The 24,882-nt window shown below is 45.0% G+C and overlaps 1 protein-coding gene across 12 annotated transcripts in view; it reads right to left on the bottom strand.

The window, feature by feature from the left end:
• Positions 1-24,882, bottom strand: part of ATP8A2 (ATPase phospholipid transporting 8A2) — a 641,066-nt gene that overhangs the window by 427,523 nt on the left and 188,661 nt on the right. For all 12 annotated transcript variants that reach the window (XM_045459237.1, XM_045459162.1, XM_045459073.1 and 9 more), the window contains 8 exons: positions 22,540-22,645; positions 21,439-21,521; positions 18,363-18,412; positions 15,527-15,596; positions 14,548-14,632; positions 13,418-13,557; positions 10,959-11,097; positions 1,831-1,895 (listed from right to left, as the gene is read on the bottom strand). In XM_045459237.1, coding sequence (XP_045315193.1) covers positions 1,831-1,895; positions 10,959-11,097; positions 13,418-13,557; positions 14,548-14,632; positions 15,527-15,596; positions 18,363-18,412; positions 21,439-21,521; positions 22,540-22,645 — 738 coding nt within the window. The remainder of the gene's footprint in view (positions 1-1,830; positions 1,896-10,958; positions 11,098-13,417; positions 13,558-14,547; positions 14,633-15,526; positions 15,597-18,362; positions 18,413-21,438; positions 21,522-22,539; positions 22,646-24,882) is intronic.

The raw sequence follows: 24,882 nt of genomic DNA, 5'->3' as shown, positions 1-24,882 counted from the left end.
TCAGCCAGGTCACGATCTCGCGGTCCGGGAGTTCGAGCCCCGCGTCGGGCTCTGGGCTGATGGCTCAGAGCCTGGAGCCTGTTTCTGATTCTGTGTCTCCCTCTCTCTCTGCCCCTCCCCCGTTCATGCTCTGTCTCTCTCTGTCCCAAAAATAAACGTTGAAAAAAAAAAAAAAAAAAAAAAGTCAACATAAAGCTACCATTTGACCCAGCAATTCCACCTCTGAGCATATGCTCAAAATAACTGAAGGGTCTTGAAGAGATAGTTGAACGCTCACAATCGGAGAAGCAGCATTCACAACAGCCAAAAGGCAGAAACCACCCAAGTTTCCATTGACAAATAAATGGGTAAGCCATACGTGATCTACACATGTAACAGAATATTGTCCAGTCATAAAGGATGGATAATCTGACACAGGCTATAAAATAGATGAATTGAGGACATTATGCTAAGTGAAATAAGCCAGTCACAAAAAGACAAATATGGTATGATTCCACTTATCGGACATACCAGGGTAGTCAAATTCAGAGACAGAGAGCAGCATGGTGGTTGAGCCAGGGGCTCACTGGGGAGGAAGTGAGGAGTTGCTCTTTTAGGGGGACCGAGTTCTAATTTTGTGAGATGAAAAGAGTTCTGGAGACAGATGGTGATGATACAACAATATAAACATATTGAATGCCACTGAACTGTGTACTTAATGCCTAAGATGGCGAATTCTACATGTGTTTCATCACAGTTTATATACTTTTATTGTATTTATTAATAATAATATATATTATTTCTAGTTATCAGAAATTCTATCGACAAGAATAAAGGCAAGTGGGATGGGGGTGCTTGGGAGAAGCCAACACTGGGTAGAAGGGAGGTTCTTCACTACCCCAGAGCTGGAGAATTAGGGTCCAGGAGAGGAGGGATGACCCGGGAGGTTTGGGCTTCTGGCAGGCAGTGACACAAACAAGGGTAAGAGGCACACTGAGATCGATCCTGAAGCTCCCAAGCCATCGAACAGCATCGCGGGCACACAGACTCGCCACCTGAAGAGGCGCTCTGTGTGTTGGCCTTCACGGTAGGATTCATGGCCTCCCCGGTCTCCAACTATAAACATCTCTGTACTATATCTCATCCTTTTCACTAACCCTGTCATCTGCTCCTAAAAGAGGCTTTAAATACACTACCTGAAGGGTGGCCCTGGGTTCCAGGCAGTAAGAAGCCCTTGTTACAAGTCCTGACAAATGGGATTTCGTTGTGCAGCTGATGTCTTCCTATCAAACTACTTCCCAGGTCACTGTTTAACAAATCGGTTCCCCTGGTCTCATCAGAAGCTTTAGGCCACGCCCAGGCGGGTACAGGTCTATGACACGCTCAGAGAACCATGCTGTTCAATTCTGCATGAGCTAGTGGCACTGGAATGTTGGGGGAATGCAGCCTATTCCTATATAAATTCAAACAACTCTGGACACTTGAATATTATCTCTATGTTCAAGTTCGTGCTAGAAAGAAAATCCTGCAAGTCTCCTTGGTCACTTTGGAGTCGACCATCCCCACTTAACGTAAATCGTTAACAGGTCCCGTCAACATCGTAAATGCATAATTCTAGATGCACAAAGGAGAAGTACCTTTAAGCAGTGCTCCAAATTTACTATTCCGGTGTTTAAAGATAAGAGATTACGACATCTGTTCATAAATAACAATATACAGAGTAGTTTTATAATTTTTAGTAAAAAAAAAAAAAAAAAAAAAAAAAAACACCCTCATCAGTTATAGTAGTAATAAATACATGAAGAGTTTAATACGGTAAAAGACACATACAACGTTTGAAAAACGACTTACATCCAGGGAATCCTCCTTCAATAGGATAAGGGCCATATTCTGTGACACCAACCGGCAGGAATATCCTAGAGTAAGAGGAAGAAGCAACATTAGGGAGTTTATCATTCCTTCCAAGAACTCATCACTTTCCAATAGCTGTGTAAACTCATCCTCCCTTCTTGGGTCTTCCTTATCAGCATTTTAAGCCTGTCGAGGAACACAGAAGAATTGGACAAGCGTGAGGAGCAGGAAAAGAGAGTTCTTTGAGCAGATTTTGATTCTTGCAGACCACTGAGATAGAACTGGTTGGGAAGGTTTCCGTGACCAAAGGCTAAAATACACATTTGTCAATTTTCCGTGGAGTTTTCCTCATCTTTGGAGAACAGCAGGACCGTTAGGGAGACACATGGACATTAACGGTGCTTGCGAATCAGCATAAACGAGCCTACCCTACTATCAAGAGCCCTCGTGTGTTTGTTTAACAAAGCAGGTAATTCTCACATCAGGTTTCAAAGGACTACGATCACACAACCGGGGAATCTCTCTTCCTCCCCCAAGTTCAAAGCAAGGTGCATTTCAAGAATCAAATGGAGTTTAAAAAAGAAAATTCCCCTGAAACAAAAAAGTATGTATTCCCACACTGATCCCTATGGATCATTTCCATCCTATTTTTAAAGAGTTCTCTCTATAGGTTAAGCAAGTGGCTCTTCGACTTCTCCTCCCAGGAGGTGAACATATTTTCTCTGAACCACTTCCCTACTCAGGCTTTGCAGTCTACTGCCAAACATCTGGAGGCGCTCGGTGACCCCACAGACCAGGAGGAGAGCCCGGCCCCCTGAAATCCAGGCACTGTGGGAAGGAGGCAGCCCCAGCAGGTCCTAAGACCCAGATGTCTGTCAGGAGTCTACTCTCTTCCAAGCTATACCGTCCCCCCTCTTCAGTGGCCCTTGAGAGAACTGGTGCTTTTCACCAACCTTCGTCGCAATCTAGCTCATTGAGAAAAGGCAAGAAAAGATTCCTCCCACCTAGAAAACTGGCCCTCACAGCAAGTTTCCCCCCCACCCTCAGCACCTAAAGATAAAGGATTAATGATTACGGAGACAGGAAACCAATCATCAGCAACGAGAATTACAATCTTCGAGCCAGTACCTGGGTGACAATCTCAAGGAAGGGGCTTAACCAGAGCTATTCCTGAAGCGAGGAGGAGCCTGGATTGTTCTCCACAGAACAGCTAAAATATCCGTTCCTACAGATGCTATATTTAACTGGAAAAGGAGACAAGCATTTAACTAATGGGCCAGTCCCAGAACTACTGCATTTATGTGACAATTCTACTCAGCGGGGCTTTTTTTTGATGTGGAGGAAACCCTATTAAAAGGCACCAAACAGACTTTAAGACACCCAGAAAAATTAAGGCCAGGAAAAGCCTTTTGGTTTTTATTTTTTTCTTTTTAGGAAAGAGACAATAAATATATTTATTTTGGAACGTACAAAGTATATCCTTCACTAACGTTTGTCATTTCAGAAGAATATTTGATATTTCAGAAGAATATTTTTTAAAAGCAATACCATAAAGACATAGTCCAGACCGTTAACAATGGTTACCTCAAGGGAACGAGATTATTTCACTTGTTATAACCACTTCTCATCTTTTTAAAAACTAAAACAAACTGAAGAATCTAAAATCATAAGACCACATGGGCAAGTACCTGTTTAACCTAGAAGACAAAAAAAAAAGGGGGGGGAGGGCAGGCGGAAACATTTAACAATTTTCTACACATTTTCAAACTTGTTCAAGTCTGTATTTTAACAGCAGTGATGAGTAAAAATCAGACTTTCCCAGAATGCCTTTCAAAGTCCTGCCTCACAGGATTGACATAAGTGAAGTGTTTGTTGACCGTTAAAATTTTACAAATGTATTCTTCTTTCCTATAAGTTCCTAGATTAGGCTCAGAAGGGAGGTCTACACTTTATTTTCATTTACAAAAGGCGATGTCGCAACTTTAATTATTCCCCACTATGGTAGGCTCACTCCTTCTGTATACCCCAGAGACTTCCAGTAACGTCACGCAACATAGACTGTTACAAATTTAGTATAACTAACACGAAAGGATTTGCTGGTAGATTTTGATTTGAACAACAGCTGTAGAAGCGAGCTATAATTTTTAAGCCCTAACTTGCTGATTTATTTTATATTTTTCAGTCGACGCAAAATGCTGCTTGACAACTGAAGCTGCACAAAGATATTATGGAAAAACTCTTAAATGTTTTTCTAGCCGTTTCAGGGAACAGGGCAATAAATAAAGCCACCGACACTTCTGCGAATTTAAATATACAGAACTAAAGGTTTCTGGAAACGCGTTTTTTTCAACTTAGAAAATGAAGTGAGATTCTGCTTAGAGAATTATCACACAAAACACCTGCACTAGACAGAACACGAAGTCTAACACAGTTAATTGTGACTTAGCTAATGTGGCAAATTAAATTATGTCAACCCCAGTTTGGCGTGCTTGATTTCTAATGTTTGTGGATAAAATGAGATCAACTCCTGGAGAAGGGCCAGGTATGAAATGTCAATCCGCACTTGTAAATTGAGGTCTAGCTCTTTAATCTTGCAATCTAACAAAACGGCCATAAAATCACTAGGAAGAGAACCTCTGGGATTTTACTTTTTACTACAGCTGAAATTAACAGCACGCTACAAAAGTGTTTAGTCTTTCTGCTACCTGAGTATAATCAACATCCAAAGAAATCAAAATATTTCAGACTCTATGGTACTTAGAGCAGGACTGCATTTTAAGAAAATAATCACCCACGCTAGGAAGTATCACCAAACCAAATCTCTCAGATTCTGAAATCGGTCTCTTTTTTTTTTTTGAGATAAACTCACATCGTCAAAGACACCTAAATCCAGATTTCTCTGGAGACGTTTCTGGGAGGGTTAGGTACACTTTATCCTTCCATGGATCTTAGGCTCAGATTCATCAACCTACCCATCACTGAAATTCAGGCTGGTTCCAAACCCTTAGTAAGTGTGTTGTTGGTCCTAACTATTTTCAGAGAGAATCTGATCAATATTTGAGTATAAATGTATGAAATGCACTGCCAGACATCAGGAATGGATGATGAAAGATGATATTCCTAATCTATGCCAGAGGGGGCCAACGAAGCTCAGAGCCCTTCATCATCCAGAGAACCAGGGCTCATCCCCCAAAACCACACACCTGGGCACCTTTCCCTCCAGATCCTTCTCAGGAAAAGGCTACTCCACGTAAGAGCACAGGACCTCAGCCTCGCCTCACAAACTGGGCCATCCTGACCCATTCTATGCTCAGACTTTTTTTCTTTTTTTTTTTTTTTTTTTTTTGAACCCTTGAAGGCTCAAGTTGGAAACCTCGAAGCCTTCCTTTCTCTTTTTTGGCTCAGGTATTTTTCCTTCTGGGAAGTAAATATCAAGTATCACAGGTCCATGCTCAGATTTTCAGCATCTTCCCACCTCTGTGATGTAGGCTAAGTTGCTTGGTATTTCTGTGCCTCGGTTCTATCTTTAAAAGGGGGAATGATGGCTGTCTCAGGGGAATCAAATATAAAACAGACACAAATGACTCAGCACAGTATTTGGCACAGTATAGCCAACGTTCACTCGGTAACTATTATTAACACCAGTCATGCTTAATGTCTGTGCTGTGCAGTTAGTACTTTCTCATCATCTATTTCACTCTGTTCTGGCTCAGGATTAACTCGTGCCCCAATTAGGGAATGCGGGTCCCCCAAGCCTGTACTAGAACGTCTGGCAACAACACCAGCTGCAGGTGATCAAGATATAACGTATCTGACTTTTTGGTGAAAAACACTCAGACTGAGATCACCGCCAAACATCCCAGCTTCACTGAAAACAGACACCTGTCTTCCTTGCAACGGGCAATAATAGGATAAGCAGGCACCATATTTACTTTCTAAAAATTAAACTTCTAAGACTGTAAGACGTGGCTCAGAAGCGTTAAATGATGAGTAAAAAATGAGGGGTGGGGGAGTGGGGTGCGGAATTACAACTTAGGAATAGTTTACAATGAAAGCTCTTTCCCGCCTAATGGCTTTAAAATGGAATCACACTAGGATTTTTTTTCTCACTCATCCTATATCCATTAGAAAAAAAAAAATCATAGATTCTGAGGACTTCCCATCTATCTAATAGACGTTATATCCAGTGGTAATAAGGAAATGACACAATTCACAAAGGCTACATCTGAAACTTCACTTTAGACTAACGCATGCCAAGTTCTGAAGCTAAAAAAGAAAATTGCCAACTCCTTGAAACATAGCTAGTTAGCACAAACTCAAGCCTGGTGCAGGATTCTGGCACCGTGCCAGTTCCAAACTACCTCAAACCCACAGGCAAGATGACTGTCTATATAGTACTCACTGGCTCCTCAGAGACATGACTATCCTGGAATTTAATTTGACTAAGTATTTCCAAGGTATGAACTAAAAGTTACATTTTAGAAATATGTATTAAAGTATGACAGATAAATGCTGAAGAAAACGAACAACCCCAAACACCTAGCGTCATCTCTAAAGGTGAACACTTACTTGCTCTACGTACCACTAAGAAAATGTTACTAAACCGTAAGAGTCGACGATCGTAAGACATCCCAATTTCAGGACACTGCCATATAATAACAACGTGCCGCCTGGAACAGATGATATATTGTACCATTCTCCCCCAGTCTTCAAATTTCAGAGAAAGCTATGTGAATCCGTGTAAAATGAGCCCTGCACCAGAACTGAGGGGCCCTGAGACCTCATACTAGCTTGGTCATTAAATACAACGTAACTTTCATAAACACTGAACCTCCCCTTTGAGCCAGAAGACCGTTAAGATGTAAAGACTGAAGACCGTGTTCAGAAGGCACTCCTAGCAGAGCGCTGGCACTGGGCAGGTATTCCATTAATTTGTTCTCTTGTCCTATGCTACAAAGCTGTAATCATCAAGACAGTGTGGTACTGGCACAAGAACAGACACTCAGATCAGTGGAACAGAATAGAGAACCCAGAAATGGACCCACAAACGTATGGTCAACTAATCTTTGACAAAGCAGGAAAGAATATCCAATGGAATAAAGACAGTCTCTTCAGCAAGCGGTGCTGGGAAAACTGGACAGCGACATGCAGAAGAATGAACCTGGACCACTTTCTTACACCAGACACAAAAATAAACTCAAAGTGGATGAAAGACCTCAATGTAAGACAGGAAGCCATCAAAATCCTCGAGTTGAAAGCAGGCAAAAACCTCTTTGATCTTGGCCGCAGCAACTTCTTACTCGACACGTCTCTGGAGGCAAGGGCGACAAAAGGAAAAATGAACTACTGGGACCTCATCAAAATAAAAAGCTTCTGCACAGCAAAGGAAACACTCAGCAAAACTAAAAGGCAACCAACAGAATGGGAGAAGATATTTGCAAATGACTATCAGATAAAGGGTTAGTATCCAAAATCTATAAAGAACTTCTCAAACTCAACGCCCAAAAAACAAATAATCCAGTGAAGAAATGGGCAAAAGACATGAATAGACACTTCTCCAAGGAAGACATCCAGGTGGCCAACCGACACGTGAAAAAATGCTCAACATCACTCATCATCAGGGAAATACAAATCAAAACCACAATGAGATACCACCTGACACCTGTCGGAATGGCTAACATCAACAACTCAGGCAACAATAGATGTTGGCGAGGATGCGGAGAAAGAGGATCTCTTTTGCAATGTTGGTGGCAATACAAGCTGGTGCAGCCACTCTGGAAAACAGTATGGAGGTTCCTCAAAAAACTAAAAATAGAACTACCCTATGGCCCAGCAATGGCACTACTAGGCATTTATCCATGGGATACAGGTGTGCTGTTTCGAAGGGACACGTGCACCCCCATGTTTATAGCAGCACTATCAACAATAGCCAAAGTATGGAGAGCCCAAATGTCCATCGAGGGATGAATGGATAAAGAAGATGTGGTATATTTATACAATGGAGTACTACTCGGCAATCAAAAAGAATGACATCTTGCCATTTGCAACTAAGTGGATGGAACCAGAGGCTATTATGCTAAGTGAAGTTAGAGAAAGACAAAAATCCTCTGACTTCACTCATATGAGGACTTTAAGAGACAAAACAGATGAACATAAGGGAAGGGAAACAAAAATAATATAAAAACAGAGAGGGGGACAAAACAGAAGAGACTCATAAATATGGAGAACTGAGGGTTACTGGAGGGAGGGGTTGTGGGAGGGGGGGTGGGCTAAATGGGTAAGGGGCACTAAGGAATCTACTCCTGAAATCACTGTTGCACTAGATGCCAACTAATTTGGATGTAAATTTTTTTTAATTAAAAATAAAATTAAAAAAATAGAAAAAAATTTGCTCTCTTGTCCTCCATAAGGAAGTAGAACTCTAGACACTGGATCATCTTCCCAAATATCCCCTGAATCCCTGAAAATGCAGACCGAATGCACCAAAACGTACAGGACATCAAGTATTATGGATCAGTAACAGCTCATATTTCCGGGGCCACGAGGAACACGCAATGAGTACAGAGGCATACAATCCACACTGTATCTGGAGCACGACCTCATGCTGCTTATAGCTGTCACCTGTGGCCTGGCGTGGACAAGTCTAACACAACGTCTGGATGCCTACACTTTGTTGAGCCTTCTGCATCATCTGCGGGCGCAACAGAAATCCTGAATCAGAAAGCGACATTTAATCCCTCAACACCACCCAACACAACCCAGGATTCCCAGTGAGTTCTGAATGCAAAGTGAAAAAGTAACTCAGACAGAGCTCTTTCCAAGAACATCAAGTTCCCCGGCTGTTGGATGCATACTTAGTAATACCAAAGATCTGTTCGAATTCTGACACACTAGAAAAATATGTGAGTAGAAAACAAAACTCCAGAATACAAGACTTTGGTAAAGTCATCAGCTTATCTATGAACAGGATGCATCATCTCCATGTGGTCCTGTAGAGGATTTGCTAAGAAAAGATCAATTTTAAAATATCTAATGGCTGTGAATACTCCTGGTCCCCAAGCTACAAATGTTGCTCTACCCTCTTTGATAAAAAAGCACAAAATACTATCGCCATGATTTTTACAAACTCTTCAGATAGGTTTTCAATTATCTCATAAGCCTCAGACAAGCCTCACAGCCTTCAAGTCAAACTTTCCTTTAGGAATTACAATCCTTTTTTTTTTTTTTTTTTTTTTTTTTTTGCTGGGTTGACTTTTAAGCCTTTGCTTTCATTTGCGTGTATTCTAAACTCCTCCAGACCCTGATATGCTCAGGTATGACAAAAGGGACAAGCAGGAAAAGGGACGTGGGTGCTGCCTAAGGACAGGGTGATTTTGCAGAGAGGCCATGAGAGGGACAGTGGCCTTTTTCTGGCCAGCACACTCACACTCTCTTCTTACAGCAAACACAAGAAAGCACTTAAGGAAGTCGTCTGGGGCTAGGGGCATAAAAAGGTCATCAGTCCAGCAGGAACACTCAACCTCTGTTTTCCAGATCTTATCACCGTAGTACAATTTTACCTACCTTCTGATATTGCTCTAAGACAACAGAAAGCACACCCCTAAATTTTCAGTATTTGGGGGCAGCAGTCAACTTTATGTGCCCTATATGAACAAAAGGAGCCACATATCAGCAGGTATTTTAACCCAAATTTTATGGGAAATCATACCTGAAGGGACAACACGTACATATAGAGAGAGAGGGGCATTATCCCAAAAGCACGTTTACCTTCTTTTTTAAAAAATGTTGACATCACCAAAGGGCTACAAGCTATAGAGTTTTATTTTCTAGTAATAGTGAGGGATCTGCACAGAAATATCATCCTACTTTTGTCCAGAAACATGCATTTGACAGATAACTAACACAAACCAACAGGTAATGTCTATACCTGAAGCTTCAGAGATGGTTATGAATCACCTGTCACTCGCCTGGGACTTTAATTTCAGTGGTGTGGGGGCCCAAACTGCATTTGATTAGTCACAACCTTGATAAGAAATGATTAAATGACTCTTGTCTATAAAAAAAAAAAATTCACTTCAAAGGGTAAGTATCGACTACAACTGTGGTTATCTGAAAGAGCTGATTCAAAACAGAAGGTTTAAGAAAAGGGCCACCGTGGGATTCAGTTGATAACATTCCAAGGCGACCGCTCCAAACAGGGTAACAGTAACCTAAACCTGGATGCTCCAGAATGTTCCTTCCTGAAGTCAGCTGTAACCCAGAGTCTGTTTCCATAAAGACGTTATAAGTCACGTGGTCTCACATACTCATTTGATCACATGCGCACCTGGGCTGGTGCTACATAATGACACTGGAAGTGGCAGAGAACTTCAAGGGAACTTAAGCAATCGAAAGGAGACCTTCTAAAATGAGTCATTTCAACTCCTTCCAAACTCAAAATGTGCCTCTTTAACATGAATGAAGTTATGTGGGCTTAAAATTCCCTTTCTGTGATGTTTAGCAAGCAAAGAGGTTACCAACCCAGGCAGGGAAGGGAAAGAAAGACACAGCGCTCTTAGAAAATCCATCGGTTGGTAAAATCATCCCACTGGTCATAATTATCCACAATTATAATGCATATTAAACTCAGTGAGGGATTGGGTGGCTCCGTCGGTTGGGCAACCAACTTCGGCTCAGGTCATGATCCCATGGTTCGTGAGTTCGAGCCCCGCATCGGGCTCTGTGCTGACAGCTCAGAGCCTGGAGCCTGCTTCCGATTCTGTGTCTCCCTCTCTCTCTGCCCCTCCCCCACTTTCACTCTGTCTCTCAAAAAATAGTAATAAATAAACTCAGTGAAAACATCTTAGCCTCAGACTAAAACTTTGTGAAGAAAGTGATAAGAAAAAAAAGTTTTCAAAACTTGAATTCTATATTCTATATAATTCTATGTTCTACATTTCAGGGAGATGGAGTTTCAGTGTTTATTACAGGCAGATAATGCTCACAAGAGCATCTTCATTAGATTTAGGTAAACTTTCCTTGGCCTTAAAACATCATCTGTCAATGCCTTTGAGGAAGCCCTAGGCACTTCTACAAGACACTTTAAAAACAATACAAAACCAGCATCAGGAAACTTTAAAATGCATTACCTATATTAATTGCAGTTTCTTGTTTGTCTCCTGTCAACACCCATATTTTAATTTCTGCCTTCAATAGAGTCGCTATGGTTTCTGGAACACCTGCCTGAAGGCGATCTTCTATGGCTGTGGCTCCAAGTAACAGTAAATTCTAGATTGAAAAATAACATCAATTAAAGATCGGTACACGCTTAAGAGCAGCATTAACCACAAAACTGACCCAAAAAGGCAGTCAAAATGTTGACGGTTCTCTTCTTTCCTGTACATTAAGCCTTTGTTTGCAAATAATTAACGATGCTTCATGTACTGAGTTTCAAACCTGTTTGCGGTGTTAGAACCACTCCAGACACAGAGGCAACCCAGTATTCATCATTTATTTCCTGGTCCATGGGCATGTTAAAATAGAAATCACCCAGCGGTAAAGCATACAAGCAAGTTATCCTGAGGATAGTCACAGTACGTGAGCCCTCCCCTCTCCACTGATGAGCTAAGGACATACCATATAATAGTTAACAACGGAAGCAAAACTCATTCTAGATGATAACGCACATTCCACAGCCCCTGCCCAGAGAGCCTGTTAACTGCTTACCTACCTACCCTGAGTCTCTCCATGACAGAGTACCTTAGCTTGATTACCTGATTGTGGGAAAAGCATGCACTATGTGCTTGGTGCAAAGGGTGCCCCATGGGCACATCACCTACTTAACCGTCTTCTTCCTTTTCTTTCTTTCTTTTTTTTTTTTTTTTTTAAAGCAGGCTTCATGCCCAGAATGGAGCCCAATGCAGGGCCTGACCTCACAACTCTGAGATCAAAAACGGAACTAAGATCAAGAGTCAGATGCTTGGGACGCCTGGGTCGCTCAGTCGGTTGAGAATCCGACTTCGACTCAGGTCATTATCACGCAGTTTGCGGGTTCGAGCCCCACGCCGGGCTCTGTGCTGACAGCTCAGAGCCTGGAGCCTGCTTTGGATTCTGTGTCTCCCTCTCTCTTTGCCCCTCCCCTGCTTGCATTCTGTCTCTCAAAAATAAATAAACGTTAAAAAAAAAAAAAAAAAGTCAGATGCTTAACTGACTGAGCCACCCAGGTGCCCCGGTTTAGTCATTTTCTGATTCTAAAGTAATTTTGGTTATTTCCAGTAAAGCAGAAACAATGTACACTTGAATTTGGTTCCACTCCTACCAAATTCCATTAAAGTGACACGTAAGTAAATATAAAACTCAAGTAAAAACAGGGTATAAAAAAATTCGAGTCATTTTAAAAAACACAAAGAGGGGCGCCTGGGTGGCGCAGTCGGTTAAGCGTCCGACTTCAGCCAGGTCACGATCTCGCGGTCCGTGAGTTCGAGCCCCGCGTCAGGCTCTGGGCTGATGGCTCAGAGCCTGGAGCCCGTTTCCGATTCTGTGTCTCCCTCTCTCTCTGCCCCTCCCCCGTTCATGCTCTGTCTCTCTCTGTCCTAAAAAGAAATAAACGTTGAAAAACACAAAGAATGGTAAAAGCTAATGACTCCAGAGTTCTAGAAACTGGAAATTGGATGGGCCAATGGTTGCCGACATGAAACAGAAAAAGGTGAAATCCAGCTCCCAGATGGGAGGGAATCTAATACCTAGAAAGCTACCTGACGCCTTGGGTTAAACTGAAAAGAACAGAAACAACAACAGAAATCAAAGTAGGCAATACAAAGCAACAATGGCAAAAGCAGCTGTTACTAGAATAAGTGTGAAAATTCTCAGAACGAACAATGTCCAACCAGCCTATGGGGTCTGATTCATGTAACTCATGTAAGTCAACAGGGTGCCTGATCTTAGGCAAACCCAGAAAGTCACTGACATTGTTTTTGACCTGATACTTCTTAAGATACCATTAACACTTAGCGGAAGCTGGTTCAATCTTCCAGGTAGCCCATAAAAACTAAGTGTTTCTTGGGGCACCTGGGTGGCTCAGTCAATTGAGCATCTGACTTTGACTCAGGTCATGATCTTGTGGTTTGTGGGTTAGAACCCCAGATCGGGGTCCATGCTGACAGCACAGAGCCTGCTTGGGATTCTGTCTCCCCGTCTCTCTCTCTGCGCCCCTCCCCTGTTTGTACGCTCTCTCTCTCTAAATAAATAAATAAACTTTAATAAAAGAAAAAAAACCTAAGTGCTTCTTAAAGCAAAGAAAGACATCATTAAAAGCTAATGGTTAAGGAGCACCTGCGTGGCTCAGTTGGTTAAACGTCTGACTCTTGCTTTTGACTCAGGTCATGATGTCAGGGTTATGAGGCCAGGCTCAGCGCTGGACAGACAGCACTGGGCATGAAAAGCCTGCTTAAGATTCATTCATTATCTCTCTCTCTGTCCCTTCTTCTGCCCCTCCCCTATGCACACACACTCTCCGCTATACAGCAAAAGGATTCCTGTCCAAAGACTTTGTTCAATGCGTGGTAGAACCCCTCACTGGGCAGGTAACAAGTGTATCACGTGCAATTACCTTCTCTATGATCTCATAGCACTCTTCCAACCGCTGAGCTCTGTCTTTCAAGATGGTGCTGGCTTCTTGATAGACTTTAAGCCACTCCTCATACTCCTGCTCAGAGAGGTCAGCATAAGCCACACAGAGAGTCCTCAAGCCTGCAAAACAGCCATAGTGTATCCAGCGATGGAAAGAAGCAGGACGCCTTCCCTCCTAGGGGACATCACGTGGCTCCATTTTATACCCGCCCGCGTACTCAAAAAAAATTCACGAAACTATCTGCTTTTTAGGTCACTCTAATTCAACTTTCACTCATCGAAAAAGGGAAGGTAGAAACAAGTCTACTGCGTTTTGCTATAAACCACCTCGAGGATACATTTGAGAGTCCATGAGAAGCGAGAAGCCGTGAACGTGAATTCCCTACGGCAGAGACGTACAGGAGCTGGGCACGATCTATACGTACGTGTGCCGTGGGCAGGTGTCAGAAGTAGAGGAGGCAGGAGAGCAATAAAAGCCCGACATGCTACCACATGGGAGACCCAGGCTTTCAAGCAGGCACACGTGCACGTGCACACGCATGCAGGCGCACACACACGCTCATAGCCACAGGAACACACGAAGCCAAGAAAGCAGCAGCCAGCACTTAGGCAAGGCTCCAACGTTCATCATGTTCCCTTGCTGGAATCTCTGACATCCTTCCAGAGAACTCCTTTCCCAGTCTCTGTGGGCTCAGTGACTTACCGCTTCCTCAAGTCATGGATAAGCCAGCTGTCACAAGGATCACGAGAGGGGGACGGGGAAGTGAGGACATGGGTTTTCTGAGAACGGGAATAAGGACTACAGAATGATTCTACGCATCGTGAGCTGGCCTGCCTGCTCCCTTCGTCCTTCAGGGGAAGGGCGAACAGAGTCATGCAGGTAACTCTGCGTGGACTCCGGTGCACATGGTGTCATGGCCATGGGCACAGAATGGGGAGGGTGGGGGCAGGGGCTGGCCCTAGGAAAGTATACTCCTAGGAAGCAAGCCAAGTCCTGCACAAGACAGACATGTCCATTCAGACCATGACCGCTCACCCCCGAGCATCCGCCACAAACGCTTGAAAGTAAGACCTCAATGGTCAAAAATAACATTTCCAAACTTCACTGACCTTCCGTGGCAAAATATTCCAGATGGCACAGGGTTTCTTCCATGTATTTTGAGTCTTTTGAAAGCCTCTCAAAAATTACATTATCCTACAAAATAGAGAAACATTGTGACTGGCAAACCTTTAAGTAAACCCTGCGGTCAGCATTCTAAACCTAGCTTTGTTTTAATGATGCTTATCCGATGTGAATACTTGAGAGTACTTGAGCGGGCAGGTAGAAATACAGTTTTCAGACAGATTCACTCATGAGCTTTGGAAAACAAACTGGGTATGGATGTGTCCAGACAAAAACTTTGGGGAGAACCGTAAGCGTCAAGAGAACTGTCAGAGATATAATGGTACCTACATTTACCCAAATTTGCAAAATACGTACCGATGTGTAGAACACCTTTATGCAGAAGCGGGAAGGGTACCATGCACATCCTAAACTGCACAAATACACTCTTGCCTCCTGCCCCTGCAGGAGCTCCCAGCCATGGCGTGCACCAGCCACTAGGCCCTGAACCCACTTCAGCTAAGAAACACTGAGCAACACAGCCCAGAAAAGCTCTCTGTGATGAAAACACAAAACACAACAACTACGAATAGCTGTTTGAGAACACACACACACACACAAATACTTAAAAGATCATCACAGGTCGTTATGAACCATTCCATCTTCCTGAAGTCACAACATAATGGTGATAAAACGAGAATCACAAGTCACACCCTAAGGATCTCGCATCACACGGCAAAGTGCTATTTCTGAAACCACCTATTGGCTAAAAGGAAGCTTTTCAGGGGCCACGGTTGCCACGCTGGCCTGAACCGCCACTGTCTTCAGTAGGCCTTTACGACCAAGTCAACTTCATGGCCCATCTGAAAGAGCCTTTCAGCCTTGGGCAAACTTCCAGGGCACGAGGACGACAGCGGTCAGGAGAAGCAGGTTCACAAAGGAGCCACCAAGGGCACCTGCTCCACGAGACACTCGGCCAGTACTTACAGCCCCCTTACAGTAGAGTCGAAGTTGGCCTGAAGGAGTTCGAACAATTACAGACATTCTTTTTCTGTCACTGTAAGAGTAGGAAAAAAAAAAAAGTTAACATTGGTCTGTATTGTAGGACCCATGCCCTATGATTAAGCACCAAACACATCAAAAGATGGCCTGATGGCCCTAAAAATGGAGAAACTCTGTTCTCCTTACCTTTTCCTTCTAAGGTGGGCTTTAATCGTGTACCTCCCACTCTTTTTATTTTACACAACGGATATAAACCTATTTTTTTCCCTGCCATGGAAACTCACTAATATAATTATGTATAGCAGGAGAGCAGAAACAGAAAACTTGACCGTCTGCTACGCACATCTGATTTACTCCTGACGATACTCCGTAAAAGTGCTTTTGTTCTACGGCTCAAAATATGAGTAATCTGCCCAGTAAGCAACAGAGTGGAAGCTTCTATAGACATCCGCTGAACTCAAAAGCCCCTTGTTGGGTCTTCTTTTAACTGGAGTAGAAAGCAATTACAAATTCGTAGAACACTCCTCATGCGGCACTGAGGTGAGCCTCACTGCTGCCCTCCCCACTCTGACACGGACCCTCCTACATTGGTCTTTCATCATGACGCATGGTCACTCACGGAGCCTTCAATGGCTCCCCACTGCCTACAGGTTCCAATTCTTGCTGACCTCCACTCACCTCTGCGGCCTGGTCTCATCTCGCACGAACCCGCCCTTTCACCAGCAGGCCTCCAGCACACCGGAAGACACGGCACACCCCCCCCCCCCCCCCAAAGCTCCTGCCCCATGCCTCTCACAGACAACATTCCATCCTCCTGAAACACATCCTAACCACAGCGGGCCCCAGACCACCCACCCCAGCAAGGGGATTTCCAAGGGACTATGAGCTCCTCAGACTAAGGGACATTCTCTCTCCAGCTCTGTGTAAGTTCCCACACCCTAACCCTAAGCACTCTGCCTGGCCTGGATTTGAATTCTCCCTCGGCCACCTAGTAGCCGGGGACTCGTGGCAAAGTTGTTTGCCCGGCACTTCGGTTTCTGAATGCGCAAAGCAGGACTGCCACCAGGTACCGCAAAGGAGTGTGGTCACGATTAAGTGGCGCTGGGAAAAAGAGGAGTCCACTAAAAAGAAATAGAACCACAGCTGTAAGTGATCTTTTATTCCCGCATGTTCTCCCATAAGTTTTTAAAACATCCTCACGTCCATATTCACCTGCTTTAATTTAATTCCCTTTCCTCCTCCTTGTCCCTCCAATAACTGCCGGTCCCAGTTAACACAGCCGCATAACAGCACAGTTTCCAGGACACCAGTAAGAGACGGGGCACAAAAAGTCCAGAGCAATGTTTAGTATGTTCCTCACCTCCACCCACAGGGACACTGTCTCCTACTCCCTCTATGAACCACTGCTGTTATCAACCATTGTTCTTCCCCTCTGAATACGCAGCCACAAGGGCTCTTGACCCACCAAAGTTCAAGTTTTCAGTCCTGAAACTAAAGACTAGGGCTGGAAAGCATTTCCTACAAGAGGGTTACAAAACTGATCTTTTTCGGGGCGCCTGGGTGGCGCAGTCGGTTAAGCGTCCGACTTCAGCCAGGTCACGATCTCGCGGTCCGGGAGTTCGAGCCCCGCGTCAGGCTCTGGGCTGATGGCTCAGAGCCTGGAGCCTGTTTCCGATTCTGCGTCTCCCTCTCTCTCTGCCCCTCCCCCGTTCATGCTCTGTCTCTCTCTGTCCCAAAAATAAATAAACGTTGAAAAAAAAAATTAAAAAAAAAAAACTGATCTTTTTCAGGGGTGCCTGGGTGGCTCAGTCTGTTAAGCGTCCGACTTCAGCTCAGGTCACGATCTCCACGGTCCGTGAGTTCGAGCCCTGTGTCGGGCTCTGTGCCGACAGCTCAGAGCCTGGAACCTGCTTCAGATCCTGTGTCTCCTCTCTCTACCCCTCCCCTGTTCACACTCGGTCTCTCTCTCTCTCTCTCTCTCTCTCTCTCTCTCTCTCTCTCTCTCTCAAAAATAAATAAACATAAAAAAAATTTTTTTAAACTGATCTTTTTCAAACAGCTTATAAAGCAGACAGAATAAACGATGTGTGAAATCATTTAACAAAGGTTATTTAAAAAACCCAAGGTTTAATAATTGGAAAATAGGCTCTCGAGGTAGCAAAAGAACTTTGCTCTTGTACTGAGAGTCAGTGTTGAGAAGGCAAGAGACAAAACACTAGGATTTTTCAAAAGGACAAACCAGGAATGATCTAGGGAAGCAAATAATCCACAAATATTCCTGGGTCTGAAAATTAGAGAAACCACCCTGGGGAAGAATGAGCTGGCATATAGACAGAACAACTGCCCAACTCAGACAAAGCCTCCGACGGGGATGGACTGATCTTACCTGTCTTGGCTTGTCAGTGCCCCAGGTCTGGCATGAGAGTTGCTTAGATAAAGCACGAGGCACCACCTCACGGGACTTGGGAAAAACCAACAGAAATAAGGCCCTCCCCACCACACACTCCAAACTGTGCAGACGTGTCCGCGGCTGCTGATGCCAGAACAGTGGGTCTGGAAATCTACAGAAACAGGAGGCTATGGGAGCACGGTGCTTCACTCGGGGAAAACACACACGCTCACGCACAGGAAAATGACCTGCTTCGCTCTCTTTACAGAACGTCCCAAATTCCAGACAGGAGAGGGACTGTGGAGATCTACTCAGTAACTTTAATACCTAAGTGCTGTATTTAATCAGATCATACAATCTTGCAAACACTCTGATGAAGCTGTTAAATATATACGGAAGTATTTTATGCCGGCGCATGAAGGAGAAGCATACCTAGAAAATTCCAGGACGTTAAGGATTCCAAAGGTCTGTTCCTGTCCCATCTAAAGGAAGAAAAACAGGCTCTTACCTGAGGTGCCAAGTATTAAAATCTCAAAACAACAGTCTCCCCAGTCGTAACCTTCTCTATACACACATCTCCCCGTCCCTCCTCCTCCTCCCAGCGCGCGCTCTCTCTCTCTCTCTCTGTATATAATCCACACACACACATCCCTCTCACCCTCCCTCTGTGTAATACATACACATCGATTACCTCTCCCGCTCTCCCTCCTCCCCACCTCATTCTCTCTCCATCTCTATCCCCCTGCCAAGGCCTTTTCAACGGGCACAGGGTTCTCACAAGCCAGTCAGGTGGGGTCATAGCTCCCCCTTCTGGTAGAAGCTTCTCATTCTTCTCTAGGACATCACAACAGCTGGCTGACCCTCCCTTCCAAGAACACCTGAAACCTTGGGGCCAGTCTTGCTTCTGAATTCAGAATTTTATACATTTTATTCAAAATGTACACATACACCATGTGGCATGATTTCCCCAGAGGCTTATGTGGCCACAACGCCCTAAAATCCAACACGTCAATTTTCCACAGCAAAACGTAGGACACGGAGATTCCTAAGACCATAAACGGCCTCATGTCAGTTATGGCTAAGTTTTGCTGCCAGATGCCCATTCCCCAAATACAGGAGAAAACTTTTTTGGAATCCAAAGCTTCCTGGATTCGCAATTTAGAAATAAGGATTATAGATCTGCATAAGATTTTAGAGCAATTCATCAAATGTTATTTTTCTTCAAGTTCTTCAAAGCTGGAACCTCAATGTTCTCGATTTTTCCCGGAAGGTTCCAGGCTGTGTGGACCGTTGCCAAACTCCTTAATCAAACCTGCTCTCTATTTCCCCAATACATCACGGTGAAAAGCACGTGGGCCTCGAAGTTCCATAGGTAGGAGTCAGAATCTTATTTCTGCCACTGAGCGTGTGGCCTCCTCATGAACGTGTCCCTCAGGCTTGAGAGAAGTAATGAATGAAGCCAATTATCCAGGGAAACCTGAGGCATCATTACTTTCCTGTGCACAACTCCCCTCACACCCAGAGATACAACCAGTGACCCTCCTCATCTGGTTCTTTCTCCTCAGGCTGCCCCAACTTCCTCAGAGGCCCACTCAGAAGCGTGCCCACCATTACCCCGCAAATTGGCCCAAGCGCTGTGACTGCCGGGTGCTAACCCCTCTCTGCTCTCAGATTAACCACTGGGCAACCATGTGCATCCCACGGACTCGACCATTAAGATGATCAGTAGCGGCCACTTCATGGCAACAGCTGGTAACCAACTTGAGAAGGTGGGGTTTGAGGACACTCTGGCTGAACGGGATCTCGAAGGTATTATTTATGGCCCTGAACTAGTCAGAGAGTCTCATGTACTCCCAGACACGTGGCCTTAATGGGCTGATAAAATGACAGAGGGGTGCCCATCCACCCTTCACCGACATCTACCACCGTGATGACAAGGTCAGTGGGCTCCCTGGCTTCCCTAGATTTAGCCGCTCTTGTGAGCAAAGCAGAAGCAGCCTTGTCTCCTTGTCTCTCCCACTCATGCCCAGTCAGTCCGTCCCGCTTCCAGTCCCCATCGCCGCAATGCACAGAAACCAGCAGCACCCGTGCGACAGCAGATCGTGCAGCGAAGGTTCGGAGTCTCCCCAGACTGAGGGGGGCGAAGGCTTGAAAACCTTCCACAGGGGCGCCTGGGTGGCGCAGTCGGTTAAGCGACCGACTTCAGCCAGGTCACGATCTCGCGGTCTGTGAGTTCAAGCCCCGCGTCGGGCTCTGGGCTGATGGCTCAGAGCCTGCAGCCTGTTTCCGATTCTGTGTCTCCCTCTCTCTCTGCCCCTCCCCCATTCATGCTCTGTCTCTCTCTGTCCCAAAAATAAATAAACGTTGAAAAAAAAAAATTTAAAAAAGAAAACCTTCCACAAAGGAAATTCTGTATTCAGTCTGTTGCTTGGCTCCACCTCTAATGACTGCACCTTTCCCTAAGCGAGACTTGCTGGTGATTAAAATGAACTAAAAATGATTATGATTTCATCGCTGTCCTCCAGAAGACAGGAACCCGAAAACGCCAAGAAATGGGCACTCTGTCGAGGTCTGGTATTTTCTAGGTTTCGCATTTCTAAGTACAAGAAAAAAACGGAGCACTGCCAAGTTAGGAACGATAACAGCTATGTAAGTTAGTAGTGAATTTCAAGTGCATCAGCAAGGTCTAGAGACACAAGATACATAAAGGCAAAAACCGTTATAATCCGTCAGTCCTCCCCAAATTGAGGGGTGCAGGAAGGCAGAGGAGAGAAGGCAGTGACTGCTTCCAGGCCCTTCATCAACACAGACTGTAGCGAAATGCAGCCCCTCTAACGGTCAGCATCAAAAATGCCAGGGCATTGCCAGTCCCAACCATCGATTTCCCCCGTTACCTGCCTCAAGGGTCCCTACTGGATGTTATACTTGATTTCCATTTTTTCCTGTCACCAAATTTCTCCCTCAGGCTTCCTGAGCAGCCAAACTCAAAAAAACCAAACAGAAAACAAAACAATCATAAAATAAACAAATCCCGACTGTAGGGAAAAGAAAAACTCGTGTAAATAACAAAGATCCTAAGCACCAACTTGCCTCTCCCCCCGCCAGGGAGACCGAAGCTAATGCGCCAAGCGCTGTGCTGGGCAAGAACTCTACGTGCCAAGGTTACAGGGACAGAGTCACAGATCCTGTCCTCAGGACAAGTGGGCCACGTGCTTATTTCCCTATGACAAAACCAAGAGCAGGCTTGCTAGGTTCTTTACTACAAATCACACCAGCACATGCAAGACTTGTGGACAAGCGTCTCTGAGAGAAAAATGCCCACAACACAACGTGAGTAAGCTGACAGAATCCTGTCATGCCCGCAGTTTCGCAACGGGGCCTAATCCTCACGGGAGGGAAAAAAAAAGAAGAAATGTAGCTATCGCGTTTACATCACACTATTTCAAACACAGTCTTCAAAAAAGGAGGTGATATACAATGTCAAGAGGTACCCGGGCTCGTCACTTACAGCTTCTATGATGACCGAGTACGGCGTTCTGGCGGTGAAGACAAAACCCAGCTTCCTGGCTCCCTTCACCAAAGCGGCTTCATCTGTCAATAGAGTTCAGGAGGCACTGACTAATCACAGGTAATGGCAGAATTCTGGGGAGCGCGTATTATTTTACACATTAAGCAGATCGGCAGCAGCTAGAGAGGCGCGGCCTAAGCACACAAGGGTAAGGACTCAGGATTTAGGAGGCGCTCGCTCAGTCGGCCACCAGGATCCTGAAGGCAGCACTTTGGTTAGGCAGGAAAGACACGACCTAAAGCTGATCATCGGGACAAGAGTGCTGGTATACCTACTATCCTCCGTTGGGGTCAAGTTCTCCCTAAGGAACTTAAGCTACATTCCCATGGCTTCCTGACTAACCCATCTCGTCCGAGCGAGGCAGCCTTTCACTTCTAGTATGGTAGGATTCAGAGCTCCAGGAAGTGGGTTGAGAGTCAGCACCCAGCTTCATCAGCAGCTGGAGAATCTACGACGGGCAGAGGGTGAACAGGGAAGCCAGGCCACCCTCCCCTGAGAGTTTTGTCCAGTGCAGGGACTTTTTTTTTTTTTTTTTTTTTTTTTTTTTGCTTTATGATGATTTTTCCTTTACTCAAAATTATCGGAGAACAGTAGCGTTCAGGTTAAACGTTCTGGTAAACTGAAAATCACTGACACATACATGGCACAACATTCACAACGCACTTCAAAGAATTTTCAGAGGACTCAAAGACAGGTATGTTTCAAGCTGAAATTATGATTTGATCTCTCTCTTCCACTGCACGTAGCCTCTTATGAGCAACAGTGATTGCTGTGTTATTTTTGCAAGGGACTTCTGCTAGGAGCTGCAAGATGGCCTGGGGCCTCCCGTCGTGGTCACAGTGTTACAGAGTCAGGAGGGCCCAGCGCCACCTTTCTGTGGCTTTATCGCTTGTGACATAACCTGCACACTGTGTGAGGCCAGAGGTAAATAGTGGGTCTTCGTGAAGCCGACCTCCCTACCGCACCCTCCACAAGTAAATGCAGACAGCCAAGCCTCCAAGAAAAGGGGATAGCAGGGCACACCCGGCCCAGAGCCCTCACCTGGGGAGGAAGCCTGGTAGATGATGTTATCTCCATCCTTCTCAGGGACGACGGTGTGGCACACGGCCAGAAGGGTGAGGAACTCCTGTATGCACGGAGCTGTGGGCTACAGACATAAGGCAAGGCGATCGTCTGTTAAAACACCGCTGGCATACAGCAGGGTTAGATTCGGCCACCCCCTGCTTAGAGCCCGCTACTGGCTTTCGGCCCCCTTTCGAACACAGGTCAAGGCCCTAGCGTGGACCCCACGTCCCCCACGATGCCACCCCCTGGGTGGCAGCTGCTCTCCACCCAGCTCCACCTCCTCCCGCCTCTCCCCTCCTGGGTGCTCCACCAGCCAGTCTGGTCTGTAGGTCTTCCGACAGGCCTCCGCCTGTCCCCCTGCCCCTTGCCCCCTCCACCTGCTCACAGCCAGTCCTTACTCGTCCTCTCTGCTTCCATTCGACAGTCACTTCGCCTGAGAAGTCCCCTACCGCCCGTCTCGGAACATCGCTCTTAATGTACTAACCCTGGGGTCAGAGGAGAACCAGGAGGCAGCACGCGCCCCTCCTAGAGTTCCCCCAGCCCCCGCCTCGCTTGTTCCAAACGCCTCGAAGAATCCTGCCGCTCACGTGCGGCTTCCCCACGTCTGGGAGACGCCGGCGTGCCAGAAGGTCATCTGTCTTCCTCAAGAACGTAACCCCAGGCCCAGCAGACAGAAGGCGTTCAAAGTCTACGTTGGATCAGTATACCGAGAGCGGACTCGCCAGGCGGGTGAGTCCCTGCTCTTCCTGTTCCATCATCCGTCCTAGCATTTCCTCTACACCTTGTCTGTTCTTTAACCTAAGGGCAGGTGGCCACGTCCGCAGGCCCAGAAGTTACAGAGGAACCTGGGGGTCTCTGGTTCTCAGGTGCATCTACCCAGAAGAGCCCAACCCTAGTCCCAGGGTCTCGATCCTACCAGACTTTGATGCAGATGACTTTGTGAGGCTTCCAATTCAGCTTTCTAAGAAGTTCAGCCACTTTGACCATTAGGTCTTGGGCCTGGTCTTTGGCAATATTGGCCTCGGCGGCAGGAACTGAAGGAAGTATTTACAGGCTCCCAAGGACGACTCTGGCTTTCATACTGTGCCTTACACTGGTAATTAATTGACCCGAGCTTATTGTTTTCTCTCTTTGATATAAATGGTACTAAGCAACAACCGGTTCCACAGACAATTCAACAATTTCATGAGCTAGAAACACACGATACACAAAAACGTAGCATGCGGGGGTACAAGAAAAGACCGCTTTCCCCTGCCTCTGAGAACGATCGTAGCTGGCACAACATCTCATCCCACAGCGTAGTGGGAAAGAGGGTCTTTGATTCATGGCAAATAGTAAAATCTTTCTGACAGCTAATAAGAACAGTCGCGCACACACTCAAATTAAGTTTCCACTTTGAGTGGTAGGCCAGACAACATTCTTAAAGATCCACAAAGAAAAAATCCCTACAACAAAACTGTTCTAACTTTGGTTCTCTAGTTAACCTGGCATTCTCTAATAAATGAGGGAAACGAGACAAACCATGTGCAGCCTATGGATGAGAGGTTTGTAATATATTTGAAACGAGTGTTCCATGTTTGCAAATAAACTTTTTCCTTTCTGTAACTTCCAAGAGGCTTTTATAACTTCGAAGAAATGATTGTTGGACAAGGCACGCAGGCATGTATATGTATCTTTTAGAAGTTAAAGCTTTTGCATGTGGAGAAATAGATACTATTTATCCTTTTAACCATCTGTAAGGGCATGATTCTGGGACATTAAAGACACACTGCTGTGTACCCACGACTATATCTACACCCAAAACTCCCATCTTTTCAAACTCTGTACCCGTCAAATAATAACTCCCCATTCTCACCTTCCCCGACCCCTAATAACCTCTATTCTGCTCTGCCTCTATGAATTTGCCTATTTAAGGTACCTCATAATCATAAAATACCTGTCCTCCATTTAATAGATTTTAATCTGCACAAAATGCTTTCTATATCTAGAAATGAGTATTTGATGAACGTAAAACATAGAAAAGTAGGCATGTCTAAAATTGGCATGCCAAATCACAGCTATAAAGTACTTAAATACACATACAAATAATTTCTTCTTCAAGACTCAAGCTCAAAAGTCTTAGGCATAATGACTCAAAAAAAAAAAAAAAAAAGAAAAAGAAAAACCCATATGTGTTCTTCCTTGGTAAATCTTTGGGAAATTATCCCACAAATAGGAAGTCATTGGTTAGCAATGTAAACAAAGGACCACATGAACTTGTTCCTTGAAATTTTCCGTAGGTGGATTCTTTAATAGGCAAATTCCACCTTGGCTATCAGC

The sequence above is a fragment of the Leopardus geoffroyi genome, chromosome A1 (assembly GCF_018350155.1).
Source record: "Leopardus geoffroyi isolate Oge1 chromosome A1, O.geoffroyi_Oge1_pat1.0, whole genome shotgun sequence".
Classification (NCBI taxonomy): Eukaryota; Metazoa; Chordata; class Mammalia; order Carnivora; family Felidae; genus Leopardus; species Leopardus geoffroyi.
The sequence above is the reverse complement of the archived record's forward strand: the minus strand, read 5'-3'. Positions and strand labels throughout refer to the sequence as shown.